Consider the following 14,504-nt stretch of genomic DNA (forward strand, 5'->3'; position numbering starts at 1 on the left):
TCAACCCAAAATGTCAACTGTCCATTTCCCTCCATAGATGCAGCCTGACCCGCTGAGTTCATCCAGCATTTTGTGTTGCTCCAGATTTCCAGCATCTGCAGCCTCTCGCCTCCAAAAAACCCAGAAAGATGTCATTGAACAGCATTGGAACAAAATTCCTTAATGAAAAAAAGGTACAAAAACATCACAGGGATTAAAACAACTCAACTGCTTGCAAGGGCTTTACTACATTACTGGGGAAACAATTCTCTCACTGTATTAGCTGACTTATACTGGCTTAATCCTTGAAGTCTAAAACTTAAAATTTCTTATTCTATTATCCAGATCACATCATGACTTCACCCATCCCAACCTTGTAAACCTTCAAGAATTCTATTCCTTCAGTTCAGGATGGCCTTCTCTCCCCAGCAGAGACATTTTACTCAAGTTACCTGACCTTTGTTTTCAAAGCCCAAGACTACTTGAGTAGTGTAGCGACCGCTCAACTCTCCACGAGTCAGAGCTTTCTCTGTTCAATCCCACCTAAGCTGAGTCACCCAGTGCTTCAGTTATTTTGCACTTTCTTCTTTTCTACCATGATCAACCACGCTTCAGCTTCAAGCCAGAGGCACATTTGCAGCTGACAAGAAGCTTATTGCTCATTCTTCAAATGCCAAACATTACCTGGCCAGCTACTTCATTGCTTCATGTGGGGCTTAGCTATGCATTAATTCCCTGCCACATTTCCTATATTACAATCGACTGCATTATTTGAAATCTAAATTGGCTTTGAGGCTGTGAAAGGTACTACGCAAATCAAAGCCTTTTCAAGTAGGCAAGCAGCCTTGCTCAGTTCTGGGATTCGCTTGTAGAGGAGGCATTTTTTTTAAAAGCAAAGTGCAGAAATAATCAGTGGTTGGGCAATTATCTGACTTGCAGGTCCCAATGCTGACTAGCAGTCAGTGTATCCTCTTCAAGAAGTTTGCTGCTACTGTGCAGCAGTAATTCATTGCGCTTGCCCCCCCCCCCCCCAAAAAAAAAGTTTTAAGAGCTTTGGAGTACAGAATTTCAAAGATTCATCATGGGTGAAAAAAAAATCTCCATTTCAGTCCTACATGGCTTACCTGTAATTGAGACTGTGATGCCAATTCCTAGACTCCTTAGCCAAGAGAAACATCCTCCCTGCATCCACCCTGTCAAGCTCTCCAAGTATTTTGCATCTCTCAATGAGGTCATTTCTTCTACACCTGCTCAATCTCCCCTCATGAGATAGACTTGCCATCCCATGAACCAGCCTTGTGAATTTTTGCTGCGCTCTTTCTATACAAGTGTAGAAATTGCACACAGTATTCCAGATGTGGCCTCACCATGGCCCTACACAATTGCACTAAAACATCTTTACTCTTGCACAAAAATCCTTCAGCAATAAAGACCAACCTAAAATTTGCCTCTAATTTCCTGTCACACCTGCATGCAAGTACGGTGAGGATACCTACTCTTAAATTCCCAAAGTGAAAAAGGAATGCAATATCATCAATAGCTCCAGCTGTGGGTCAGTGGATAGCATTCTCACCTGAATCAGAGAAGATTGTGGGTTCTGAGACTTGTGCATAAAAATTATGACCCTACTGTTCTTCCTCAGTACTGCATTATAGTTCTTCAATGCTGGAGATGCCCCGTTTTGGATGGGACATTTCTTTCAGAGGAAAAAGATCACCTGGTAACAGTACAAGTAGCAATTTGCTCCATGCCCTGACCAATACTTATCCCTCAACCAGCATCACTTAAAATTCTAGTCATCACATCGCTGTTCCTGGGGCCTTGGGATAGACAAGTTGGCTTGCTATTTATATTCAAGACTTTTTAAGCTTAAAAAGTACAGTGGAACTTAACTCAAGCTGTTATGATTTTAAGATCTAAATTAAGAGTGGTTTTGATTGAACCATTTTTATGGGAGCCCTGGGGAAAAATAAACAAATTACTCTGAATTCTTGGTTCCAAGATTAAAAATACTCATTCCACACCCACTTATAATATCAAAATAAATATTTTTCTATTCATGGTTATAAGAGAATGCACTTTATTTCCAGTTGGATGTTTTGAGGACAACTAAAAGTCAGTGTCATTTTTGTTTCATACAAGACCCCTTTTCGAATATAGGTCACAACAAAATATAGTGGCAAAATTCTACTACTTTAATACAAAAACCTCAATATCAAAATACTTAATACATTGATATAGAAGCAGCTTCCAATAAAGCTGAAGAGAAAAAGGAATTCTGGTGCACTATTTTAATGACTCTGCACTTTAATGAATAGTTGCAATGAAGCAAGTCATTTCAGTGAGGAAACTGGTTTACCCAAAACACCCCGGATTAAATAAAAAAGCCTTAAGAGATTCCTGTAGGGGTAAAGGAACAGCCATTAAATTAAGACTTACTGTATCCAGCATCTCTCTGGTATGAGCAGCAGATACACAAAACCTGGCTCTCGATTCAATGATTGGGGTGGCAGGAAAACCAACCACCACAACTCCAATGTTCCTTTTCAGCATTTCTCGACCAAAAGCACTGAGGAAATAAAACACACTTCAGGTTTAAAAAAGTGTACAAGTGAAACATGAAAAACAAAACCAAAGGAGTGAACAGCAGATATTATTACTCTACAGAAGGGGAAGGTGTTAAGGGAGCAATAATTAAAATATTCAGAAGTCCAATAGACTTTTGGAACAAAAACAAGAGCTGCTGTCAGGCAGCACTGTCTGTGGAGGGAAAGGTTTAGAGTGATCTGGGCCAAATTCATGCAAATGGGGCTAGCTTAGGTAGGAAACGTGGTCAGAATGGACGAGTTGGGCTAAAGGGCCCGTTTCTATGCTGTATAGCTCTGACTATGAAACGAACAGTCTACGTTTTGGGTCGAGACCTTCCATCTGGACTTCATGGTCACACGAATTCCAAGAGATGGCGGGAGAAGCCTGTGTTACTGGGCTATTAGTTGCCCTATCATGGCTAAAAGCGGATAACCAAAATTTCATAATTCACTGTAAAGGATTAACCAACATCCTGTACATTTTCATAATTCACTCTTTCCTTTTATATCCACTAATTAAAGTTCAAAGAAATGATCGGAGTTTCCAAAATGGAGATATCTGCCTAAAATAGAGACCGTGTACCATGATTTTAACGTCAGTTAGGACCATGGGAACATCACCTAGTGAAATAACCAGCCAGGACTGGCTATCCAATTAAAACTTGCAAAATTCCAGTACCTGCTCACTAGCTGGCATTTTTGATCAACTTGTTTGCTTTGTTGAATAAGGAAATATTGTGCAAAATATATGATCACATGATTATCACTTAATGTAATCCATCTAGCTGCTTTAAATAATGGAATCATATGGTACCTTAAAAGAGAACCACCAGATTCTGGCAGAAATTTCTAGCAATAATTGTTTTAACGATCTTATACACAATTATGACTGCAGTCAACAAATAATTAATACTTCCATCCTGGAATAAATTAACTGGAATTTACTGCCGCAAAAGACATATACCATAGGCAATGTACTCCTTTAAACTTGGCCAGTTGAGATGAAGTTGAACATAGGCTTTGGTGACTGAGGCAACAGGACTTTTTGATAATTGTTATTTTTTTTAAGTAACTATTTAATTGTCTCACTCCCTTTTTCCTCTCACAATCCAAAATACAGTTGCATTCTTAGTTAAGGCAATATAAACCAAAAACAACAAAAAACCAAACTGCTGCAGAAACTCAGTGGGTCAGGTAGCATCTATGGAGGCAGATGGATGGTCAACGTTTCAGGTTGAGACCCTGCATCAGGACTTGCCGAGTTCCTCCAACGGCTTGTTTTTTTGCTCCACATTACAGCGTCTGCAGTCTGTTGCGTCTCCATAAAGCAATAAGGAATGACTTATAGATCAGTCCAAGTTTAAACGCTTTGCAGAAACACAAAAGGAGCAACCCCTTTGAGGCTACTCTACCCAAATGGAAATGGACATTTTGCCTCAATACTATTTTACAGCTCTATTCCCACATCCCTCAGTTCCCTTAGTGTTTGGAAATCCACCAATCTGTTTTGGAAGAAACACCATAGGCCTCCAGGACAGAAAATTCCAAAAGTCTCACTGCCCTTTACATGAAGGAATTTTTCCTCATCTCAGCCTTCAATGGCCTATCCAAAATTCTGAAATGGTGCCCATTGGTCCTAAACTTATCAGCCAAGGAAACATCCTCTGTGTCTGTCAAAGGGAACCATCCTCCGTGTGTCTGCCAAATCTACCCTGTCAAACCCTTCAAGAATTTTGCAAGTTTCAATGATGTCCTCATTCTTATAACACTAAAGAACAGAGTCCCAGTCTACTTAATCTCTCTTCATAGTGAATCTCCCGCCTCTGGAACCAGTCTGGTGAATCTTTGCTGCACCTCCTCTACAGCAAGTTTATGCCTTCACAGTTTAGGAGACCAAAAATGTAGTCAATACTCCAGGTGCAGTCTCACCAAGGTCCTATTCAATTGCAAGACTTCCTTATTCCTTTATTCAAATCCCCTCATTATAAAGGGTAACATACCATTGTACTCCTAATTACTTGCTGCACCTCGGACTTCAGCGACTTGTGCATAAGCACACCCAGGTCCTTTTGAACAATAACACTACACAATCTCTCACCATTTAACAAATACTCCACTTTTCTATTATGTGGAAAGTGGATAATTACACATCTTTCCATTTTATAGTCCATCTGCCAGGAAAAGCAGGGGCACAAACTCCAAACCCTGCAACCTACTAGTCACAGCCTGCCGATCTGACAACGATCTACTTATTCCCTTTGTCCAATAACCAATTCTCAGTCCATTTCAGTAGATTACCCCCAATTCTAACTGCTCTAACTCTGTTAATCAACATGCTTGTGACATGTTGCAAGAATCCAAATATACCACATCCACTGATTCTGGTTTATCCTACCAGTCATAACCTCAGACTCCAGCAGATTAGGTAAACACAATTTTCCTTTCATAAATCCATGCTTAATTGACTCAATCCCATTATTCAAGGTGTGCTGTTAATACATTCTCCATTATAGATTTCAGTACTTCCCCCCCCTATCATTGATATTACATTAATAGTTCATGTTCTGTCTTTCCTTTAACAGTAGGACCATGTTTTCTACCATTCAATCCACAGGAACAATTCCAGAATATATAGGATTTTGGATAACCAGATCCACTACCTCAAAAGCCATCTCTTTCAAAACTCTGATTCAAATCACGTGTTCCTTGGAATTTATCAGCTTTCAAATTCACCAACTTCACAGTTTCTATTATGGAGTTCCCTCAGTTTCTCATTCTTGCTAGATCCTTCCATTATATAGTTGACTAGGCAGATACATAGATGTATTGCAGGAAAAGGATCTCTTCTACATTTGTGGACAAGACCTTAACTCTCTCCATGAGAAGAGCAAGTTAAATGCAGTTGCTAGTGGTAACAGCTATGGCTTCCTAATTGAACATGAGCAATAAAGGGGCAAGGTGCAGAAGAAACTGAACTTTGGTAGCTCCCATCCATTTGTAACGTACACAAAGAAACTGCAAAACTTGTGGCTGGTCAGCATTTCAAATAAGAGGAAATAACACTACTCATTTTTAATCTGTTCACTTGCATTCTTTCATTTGAAATTGCAGTCCAGTGGAGGTATTTTGCAAAACTGCCAGTTAATTTTCTTACTACAGACAGCTAAGGAAACTAAAAACAAAATCTGAGTGAACTACAAAGCTCAAGTATGTTTCTCATTTACCCAATTTTGGCTGGCATGTAGAGCATCAAAGGCACTACTGGTGAATCATCATTTCCATAGATAATGAATCCCATTTCCTTCAGTCTTCTTCTGAAGTACCGTGTGTTCTCCGCCAGCTGTTGAACCCGGGTTTGACCTAAACACGAAACGAACAACAAATACAAGACATTTAAGTGATTTAAAGCTACAGGTGCAATAAAGCCAAGGGTGCGGTTACAGAGAATTACTATGAAACTTCAAAAAAAATCCTGGTTAAAGGCACAGTTCCTGCTGAGAATCTTCTGCCACAAATGGAATGTTACAATCTTGTTCTCTTGCATCATTTTAATGCACATCTCATTAAGATCTAACAGGCTGAATTAGAGTTGCTTTTCCCCCCTTCTTGTCAAAGGGAGAACCTATTCACATTAGGGGCTCTGCTGAAGCAATCATATTGGCTCTTAACTTCAAAACATCCAACCACAGGAAAATCAACACGTAATTGAGAATCGTCCCAATGAACATCCCTGGCTTACTTTACCTTCAATGCTTGCCAAAAAAAATTGGCTCCATTAGGAAATAAGAAATTTTTATTTGATATTTCTGGGCTTAAGCTATTCACAATTATCGCTTGCACACATTCATATTGTATTCATATGCTTGACTTCAAGCTACTTATAAAAATTCACTTGCTCAATCCTGTGGGTAATCAGTTAACACTGACTGCTAGAGTGCAGAAAGCAAAGACAAGGAGCTGGTTTTAGAAAGTTGCAATAAAATATTAGGAATTAATGTAATCAAACAATTGAACCGAAGCAGGAAATATAATCTACAATCACATTGATTGATAAATGAAGCATAGAATTAATGCAACGATAAGGAAAGATAGAAGATCTTCTTTACTTGGTGCGACTAGCACTGTGGAAAAATCTTGTACAGTGCAATGAAAGTGAATATATTGATATTATTTAAGGTTCAGGTAGGTATTAGTTTATAAACAGACCATTAAAATTTGTCACTGCACTTTGATTTTTCACAAAACCCAACTTGTGCAAAGTGCATCAATTCAAAGTATGAACATTATCCCTTAAAATGTTGCCATTGTTAAATAAAACAGTTGTGACATGCTGATTTGTAATCAACCACCTAGCTGTGGTGTATTTTATACCTCAATGAGACCCTGTTGTATTTCAACTCATATCCTTGACTTAGTATTAGTTGGAGTTACTGACCTCAGTGACAAACTGAAACACTCAACAGTTACAGCTGGGATGCACTTCATGATAAAACAGCCCATCAATATTCACCAGTTTAATCTTGGACAAGGTCTGGCCAAGTGAAGGCACAAGTGATGACTGGTGAGCACCAAATGACACAGCTTTAAATGAACAAATTACAACTCATGTTGAAGACCACCTGGCTCCTTCACTTTTTGCTGTATATGCACAAAAAAAATTCAGCTTTTAAGTGGATGAAGCTCTTTAATTAGGATCTAGAATTTTCCATGACCCGCAGCAGGTGATTCACACATTCCACAAATCAACTCTTCACACAAGATTGAATGCCACAAGTCAGTCTACTACAGGATATTACTCATCCGTAAAACAGGAATAGGGAGTCAACTCTAAACACTGAGCCAACCATATTCTCCCAAACACAAGATTCAATCCATAGTAATTATATGGATACACAGTAGTAAATAAAACCCATTTTTCTTTGAAGGACCAATGATGACTTGCTTCCATTCTGATTCTGAGGTGACTCAGGCCAATATGGGATCTAATACAGGGTTTCGACCTGAAACACTGACAATTCTTTTCTCCCCACCAATGCTGCTCAACCCACTGAGTTCCTCCAGCAGATTGTTTATGGCTCCAGATTCTGCCATCTGCAGTCTCTTGTGTCTCCAGTACGGGACTCTTGGATTCCACCATGGGTGGGACGGGCAATATACGACAGGATCAGCTGGTGGGTCATTTGTGAAATGGTGAGTTCCTTTTGCCATTTTGCACTTGTCTTCAGTAGTGGGAGAGTGACAATGGGACATAGCTGCAAACTATGGGGCTGGTCACTTAAAGCAGAGGTGCATTGAAAGTTCTTCTCAGAGGGTGGCGGACCTCTGGAATTCTCTTCCCCCACCACCCTCCAGAAGGGTGGTGGAGGCCATATTATTAGATATATTTAACGGAGCAGATAAATACTTGAAAGATTGAGGACGATGGAGAACTGGCAGAGGAGTTGAGGCCAGCATAAATCAGCCATAATTGTACTGAATGTGGGGCTGTGCTTGAGGAGCCTAGTGGCCTACACCTACTCCAGTTTTCATGTGCTCCTGATGTTTGGTCTCAGGTCCACAGTGTTGTCCCAGATACTATTCCTCCACTTTGAGCAGTCAGACTTATGGACTCCCAGCATTTGGTAAGGAGATTGCCTCCTCCCTCCTCTAAAGGGGGTTTGAGTCCTTGAATTGTGTCTTGCAACCTGGTAACCTTTTCATGAGGGAGCTCAGAATAGTGTTCCTTTTAGTAGTTGAGCATGTTATCCATGTGGTTCGCCCCATGCTGCTGCTAACTGAGGGTAATTAGGGCCTTGATGCTGGGGATGTTGGTCTGGGAGAGAATGGCGATGTTGGCTTCCTTTTATCCTTTGAGGATTTTGCAGCAACAGTAGAATTTCTTGAGTGCCTTGAAGTGTCTGCTGCAGGTAACCCAAATCTCAGAAGTGCAGAGGAGGACAGGGATTATAAATGCCTGGTAGACCATGAATTCTGTGGCAAGTTTAAGGTCTAGATTTCTAAATGCCCTTTTCCTCAGTTGACCAAAGGCTGTGCTGACCCACTTAAGGCAATGGCAAACATTATTGTGAACTTAGTTGTACAATGGTGAATGACATCTCTGCTCCCTGAGAGTTAGTTCCAAAGATATAGAAAGTGGTCCACACCTGGGGAATTGCCATTATCCTTCGTTGGAAGATAGTGGTGTATAAGAGTGGTGGGTTAGTGGAGGACCTTTGTGTAGCAGATGTGACCAAGACCTATCCATTCATGTATTTCAGTGAACAAATTGGAGGGCTCTTAATAGGTCCAAATGTAAGCATCATCTGCCTGTGGCAGCTCATCTATTGAAGTTGAGATGACATCGATTTTGGAGTGGAGGTGATGTAGGTTGAACATTTTCCCATTAGTCCTGTAGATAAGTTAGACTCCAGTAGAAAGTTGCAGCATTATGATAAAAATTGGAAAATGGTTCTGCTCTATTCTTATACCAAATAAGAAGGAATTTTATTCTTGAAAGAATAAATGCATCTTGAATCAGAATGACTGATTATTAAACAAAGTTCTTAATCTTCTAATAGCATACCTTTCCTAACTTTATTTTGAAAACTTAACATTTTTAAAAAATTCCTTTGAATCCCAGCCAAATACATATGGAAATATTAGATCAGAACTTATCCACTAGCTCATCCAGCCTGGCCATGAAACTAAAATGCTTTGCACACCAAACTTTCTACCCACCTGAAAGATCAGTAATCCTTTAGGAGATACAAAAATGTAGATTCAAAAAACAAATGGTAAAAAAAAACCTGGAAAATTCCTCTGACTCCTGTGGGTGATCAAAACTCATCCTGGAGACCACTTGAAACCTAATGAGATTATATGGTAGCGACATCTTTTAAACAAAGTGAACTTAGACCCAAGCACAAACTGTGTGCAGCCTCTTGCTAGTTCTGGCCTTGCATGAATGGAGATTGTGACCTCTGATCCAACTGAAGTTGAGACAAATTGTCTAAACAATCTATTCCCTTCATCTTATAAACTTCAATCACCCAAGCCTACGCTTTTGAAATGTAGAGTTTCAGCTCTGAGCTTATCTTGATGACTAAGATGCTTTAAACTGGGTATTAATCATGCAACCCTCCTCTGCACCCTTCACAAATCCTCAAAATATCACCCATGTAATGATGATTGCCTTTGCAGTTGTGATGCCATAAATGTCTATTTTCAGATTCAGGACAAAAGTGAATGCAGTTCTGTCAGGTGAGACCATATTTGTCACCCACTAATCCTGCTATGGTATACTTAACATTTCAATGAGACATACAATATACCAAGCAAAAAAAATAAACCACTGGAGGAACTCAGTGGATTGAGCAGCATCTCTGGGGGAAAGGAATCAATATTTCGGGTCAAGAGCCTGCATTAGGACTGAGAATGGGGGAGGAGCATAGTTAGTATAAAAAGGCGAGGGGTGGGCAAGACAGGGACCAGGTGAAAGGTGCACTGTGGAAGGGTGAAGGATGATGGGTACAATGAGCCAGGTGGCGGAGGGGTAGAGTTGGGAAATAGAGACAGGTGAGTGATGGGGGAAGCAGACAAGGTAAAAAAAATAAAATAGGGGCAGACAGAACCAGGTTTGGGTTGGTGGGGGAAGGGAAGGGTGGTAGCCTGTACTTTAGACAAGGGAACAGGTATCCACAAGAGAACACCACTTCAAGATTCTGCCTGGGCAGACTACAGCCCAATGGTATGAACACTGAATTTTCTAATTTCAGTTTACTGTGTTCCCCCCTCTCTCCCTTTCTGATCCACCTCTGGTCCTCCTAATTTTTGTTTCCTTTCCCAGTCCCTCTTCTCCAGACCCCCATTATCCATTTTCACCCCCTGGTTCCATTCACCTTCCACCACACACTTCACCCACCGGATCCTGTCCCCCACCTGGTTCCATCTTCCCTTCATCTCTCCCTTAAATGGTTCCCAATATCACATTTCTTCCTTATCAGATTCCAGCACGAGTAACCTGTGTGTCCCATTCATCCCCATCCAGCCTCTAACTCGACTTTCACCTCTCCAGCCAGCTCTATCAGCCCCTTTTGTTTCATGTCTTGCTTCCACCTATCACCCACCTGCTTTTGTGTCTCAGCTCCACTTCTACCCTCCCATCTCCTCCTGCCCATCATCCCTCACAACCCCCCACCCCCAGGCCACATCACCAGTGGATCCCTCCTCCTCTCCTCTTTATACTGGCCATCCACCCCTCCACTCAGTCCTGATAAGAGGGTCTCGACCCAAAACATTGACAATTCCACCCCCCCCCATTCCCCCGCACACAGATGCTGCTCGACCTGCTGAGTTCCTCCAGCAGTTTTTTGCTCCAGATTCCAGTATCTGCACTCTCCTGTCTGCAATATTTCAAGTCATATCCATGTCTTATTATTCAATTTAAAAATAATTTTGTATTTAACATTCTACATTGTGGTCAACAAAAAGCTGGCAACTATGACATTTCCAGCAAGTTGCATTTATACAAAATTTTGAGTTACTACTTGGAATAAATGGAAAAAAAAATTAGGTTTGAGCTACCCTTCCCAGTCAGTATATTCACTGCATTTTAATCATATATTTCTCAATACTTTACACTCACTGATGCACTTCCAGATAGACAGAAGTGTTTTTCAAACTACACACCATGGAGCAAATTCTAGGTCACAATGCTGTATTCAGTTAGTGCTGAACTGCTGGTGGGATTGGGATGAGATGATATACTGCAGGTGGAGAGAAAGATCTCAAGATATTATTTCAAAGGCCATTAGGGATTTACCCTTGTGCCCTTGTCAACATTTACAGATTAGCAACAAAGAATGTCTGGTTATCACTGTTGCTGTGGAGAGTTGAATTGCTGTGTTTCCTGTGTTACAACTGCAACTACACCTCAAAAGTACCTCATTGGCTGTAAAGGGCTTTGAAATGTCATAAATGTGGGTCTTTAGAATCCCTGTGGAGGGGAAACCAAAGATCCCACTGAAAGTTTAATAGAGCAATACAGCATGGATACAGGCCCTTTGGTCCAATGTGTTTTTGTTTTAAATTTATTCTTACAAACATTTGAGAGAAATGTAAATAGAAACAGAATGTGTTGGAAACACAATAGGTAAGCCAGCATCTGTGGGTAAAGATCTAACATTTCAGATTGAAGACCATTTCAGAATTCCAGCATCTACAGGTCTTTTGACTTTCATGTGACATGTGAAAAAACAGAGCTTCACATCACTGGCAAAACTTATTTGAAGGCTGAGACATCCACTGTGTGAATGAAGATTGCAAACAAGTCAGCCATTAAATGCCAGAGAAAACTATTAGTCATGATAAAAGCTACACACAGACATGAACTGTGGAGTAATTCAAGCTTAAGCTAACCTGTTCTATTAAATTTGTTGATTTACAAATAGCTAAAATCTAAACATCTTCAGCCCAGTAATCACATCACTGGGATTTGACATCACCCACACAAAAAAAAAACTCCTGGTGATGAGAGAATACAGATTAAAGGAAACAGCTCTGAACATTAAACTTGATCAAGACTTTTAGCAGCTTGACTAGTCTACACGAGTATAATTACAATGCAATGTAAATTGGCGGCCCAACGGTATCAAAGCAAACTCCTCTGCCCAGCCATATTAGTAGCTTGTGCTAAAGATGAAAAGTTTCAGCCACATTAAAGTTGTGGCATGAGAAGGAAATTGGGCCTGAAGAGCGTGATAGAAATATCCCACTTCAAGTTCACCACAGGCAAACCCAGGCTCTGATTAAAGTACGAACTTCAAAACATTCAGAAAAGTGTGGTTCAACATCTGGTCTCGTGGATGGGTGGAAGTACAGGCTGGAACGTTTAATTATAAAGATTTATTATTTTCAGTCAGTAAGTAGACTGGAGCTTGGGCAGAAAACCCAAATTTGCACCTTTACAGACCTGCCAATGTTACCTTGAACACTAGGCAAGTCCTACTTGCACCCTTACCATACACATCTTGCTATCTCCTCCATTTAGAGCATTCTAAGGGACCATTTCCTCCAGGACACATTTCCACCTCCATCAGTACTGGCACCTTCCTGTGCATTACCCACCTCACTTTTCACAATCACTGTCACCCCGCCCCCCACCCCCCCAGCACAATCTCCACATATTTCAGTATTATACTGTTTCCAATTCCGTATACTGCATTCGCTACTCATGACATAGTCGCCTCTATATTTGCAAGGGATTTCTATTCAGTCCACAAGCGTGACTAGAACCTCCAGCAGCTCGTCATTTTAATTCTCCATTTCACTGTCACTCTCGCCTCTATCCTCAGCCTCCTTCACTATTCCAGTTCAATGTATGCTCAAGAAACAGCACTTTACCTCCTCACTAAAAGCATCAGTTATTGCTCTAATAATGGCAGATTTACACTTCCAAGTTTACTACCTTGCACCATGAACCCCTTATGTTACCTTACTTGCCCTTCTATCACTAACATTCTTCTGTTCTCTCTTCTACACAGTCCTCTGCATCTTAAAGCTTGTCCATCTTTTAACTATTCCATTGAAAGATCTTTAACCCAAAAACACCAAGTTTTCCCTCCACAGATGTTGCCTGGCTTACTGAGTATCTCCAGCATATTCTAGACATATTCTTTGCTTGTAGTTTTGTCTGTTTGAGGTTTTGAGACTCTTCACCAGTACTGCCTTACTGGTAGGTCGTCCTTAAACCAGATTCCCAAGATAGATTAGACTCAGCTGCTCGATGTACATGCAAATTAAAACTTTTTGCATTGGTTTGATGCACATATCTATGCAGTTTACAATTATGGCACCAGTGATCAAAGTGTAGCATCTAGCACATAAGCCACACCAAGTTTAGTTGATGTTCCAACCGTACATTGGAAAGAGAATAGTTCTGCCAGCTGGATTAGAGTGATGCATAAATTTGCATTGCTGTTATTTCTATGATTTTAAGCTTTTTGCAATGAAGAGGACATCATTGCATTCTGTCCAGCAGTTTGGAATGCTGATTAAATCCAGTTAAAAGCTTCCACAGCCTCAATGTCACCAGCACTTTAAGCAAATTGAATGTAACCTGAAGAGAAAGGCTTGCCTCAATTGAACCCAATGCACTTGAAAGCTGGATAAAAGCTATTGATGTGAATTCCAGGTTTTAGAATGTTTGGCAATCAAATCTGCAGATACCAGAAATCTGAAATAAAAATGGAAAATGCTGGAAGCACTCAGCAGACAGAATCTGTGGAAAGAAACACCGGAGTTAATGTTTCAGTGAAGATCCTGCAAAGTGTTTGAAGTGACTGTGCATTTAGTTTGAAATGCCCATATGGAATAACCTTTCAAAGATTACAAATGCACAACTGGTAATTTTGATTTAAGAAACAAATTTGATAAACTCATGCACATTAGATATTGCATTTTTCATTGGTGAGCAATCAAGGGCAAACAGAGCATTGAGGGGGCTTGACTTGTGATGTTAGCACCATTTCTCTACATGTGCAGCTTGAACCAAGTACTTCCAGCTTTATTTTCATTTCACATTCCCACTGTATTTTGATTTGAGATGAAAGGAGATAAACAATTTTTAAAAGATGTTTAAAAATGGTGAAGTTACACAAATCAGGTTATGCCAAAGGGGAGGTTGAACAAGGGAAAGTGAAGGGGGAAAATAAGAAAAATCAACAAGTTACTTGATTTCCCAATTACATTTGTGGTCTTTACTCATTTCTCTTATGCTTGTTGTATGGCCATAGCTCAGGTGTATTCTTGTCAGTAATCCCCTCCCCTATAGTAGAATGCAACTTTTTAAAATCAGAAAATATTGAACCTTGAATTTAAATGGAAATCCTCATGGCTGTATGTAACTTGATCAATATGACAACAGTTCTCTTGCTATGTAGACTTCAGAAAGCAGTCAAG

The 14,504-nt window shown here is 40.3% G+C and overlaps 1 protein-coding gene across 1 annotated transcript in view; it reads right to left on the reverse strand.

The window, feature by feature from the left end:
• sptlc2a (serine palmitoyltransferase, long chain base subunit 2a) overlaps positions 1–14,504 on the reverse strand; it is a 130,846-nt gene that overhangs the window by 12,482 nt on the left and 103,860 nt on the right. The window contains exons 10-11 of the mRNA XM_052012930.1: positions 5,792–5,927; positions 2,419–2,548 (exon numbers count right to left, since the gene is read on the reverse strand). Coding sequence (XP_051868890.1) covers positions 2,419–2,548; positions 5,792–5,927 — 266 coding nt within the window. The remainder of the gene's footprint in view (positions 1–2,418; positions 2,549–5,791; positions 5,928–14,504) is intronic.

Source organism: Pristis pectinata, chromosome 1 (assembly GCF_009764475.1).
Source record: "Pristis pectinata isolate sPriPec2 chromosome 1, sPriPec2.1.pri, whole genome shotgun sequence".
Taxonomy (NCBI): Eukaryota; Metazoa; Chordata; class Chondrichthyes; order Rhinopristiformes; family Pristidae; genus Pristis; species Pristis pectinata.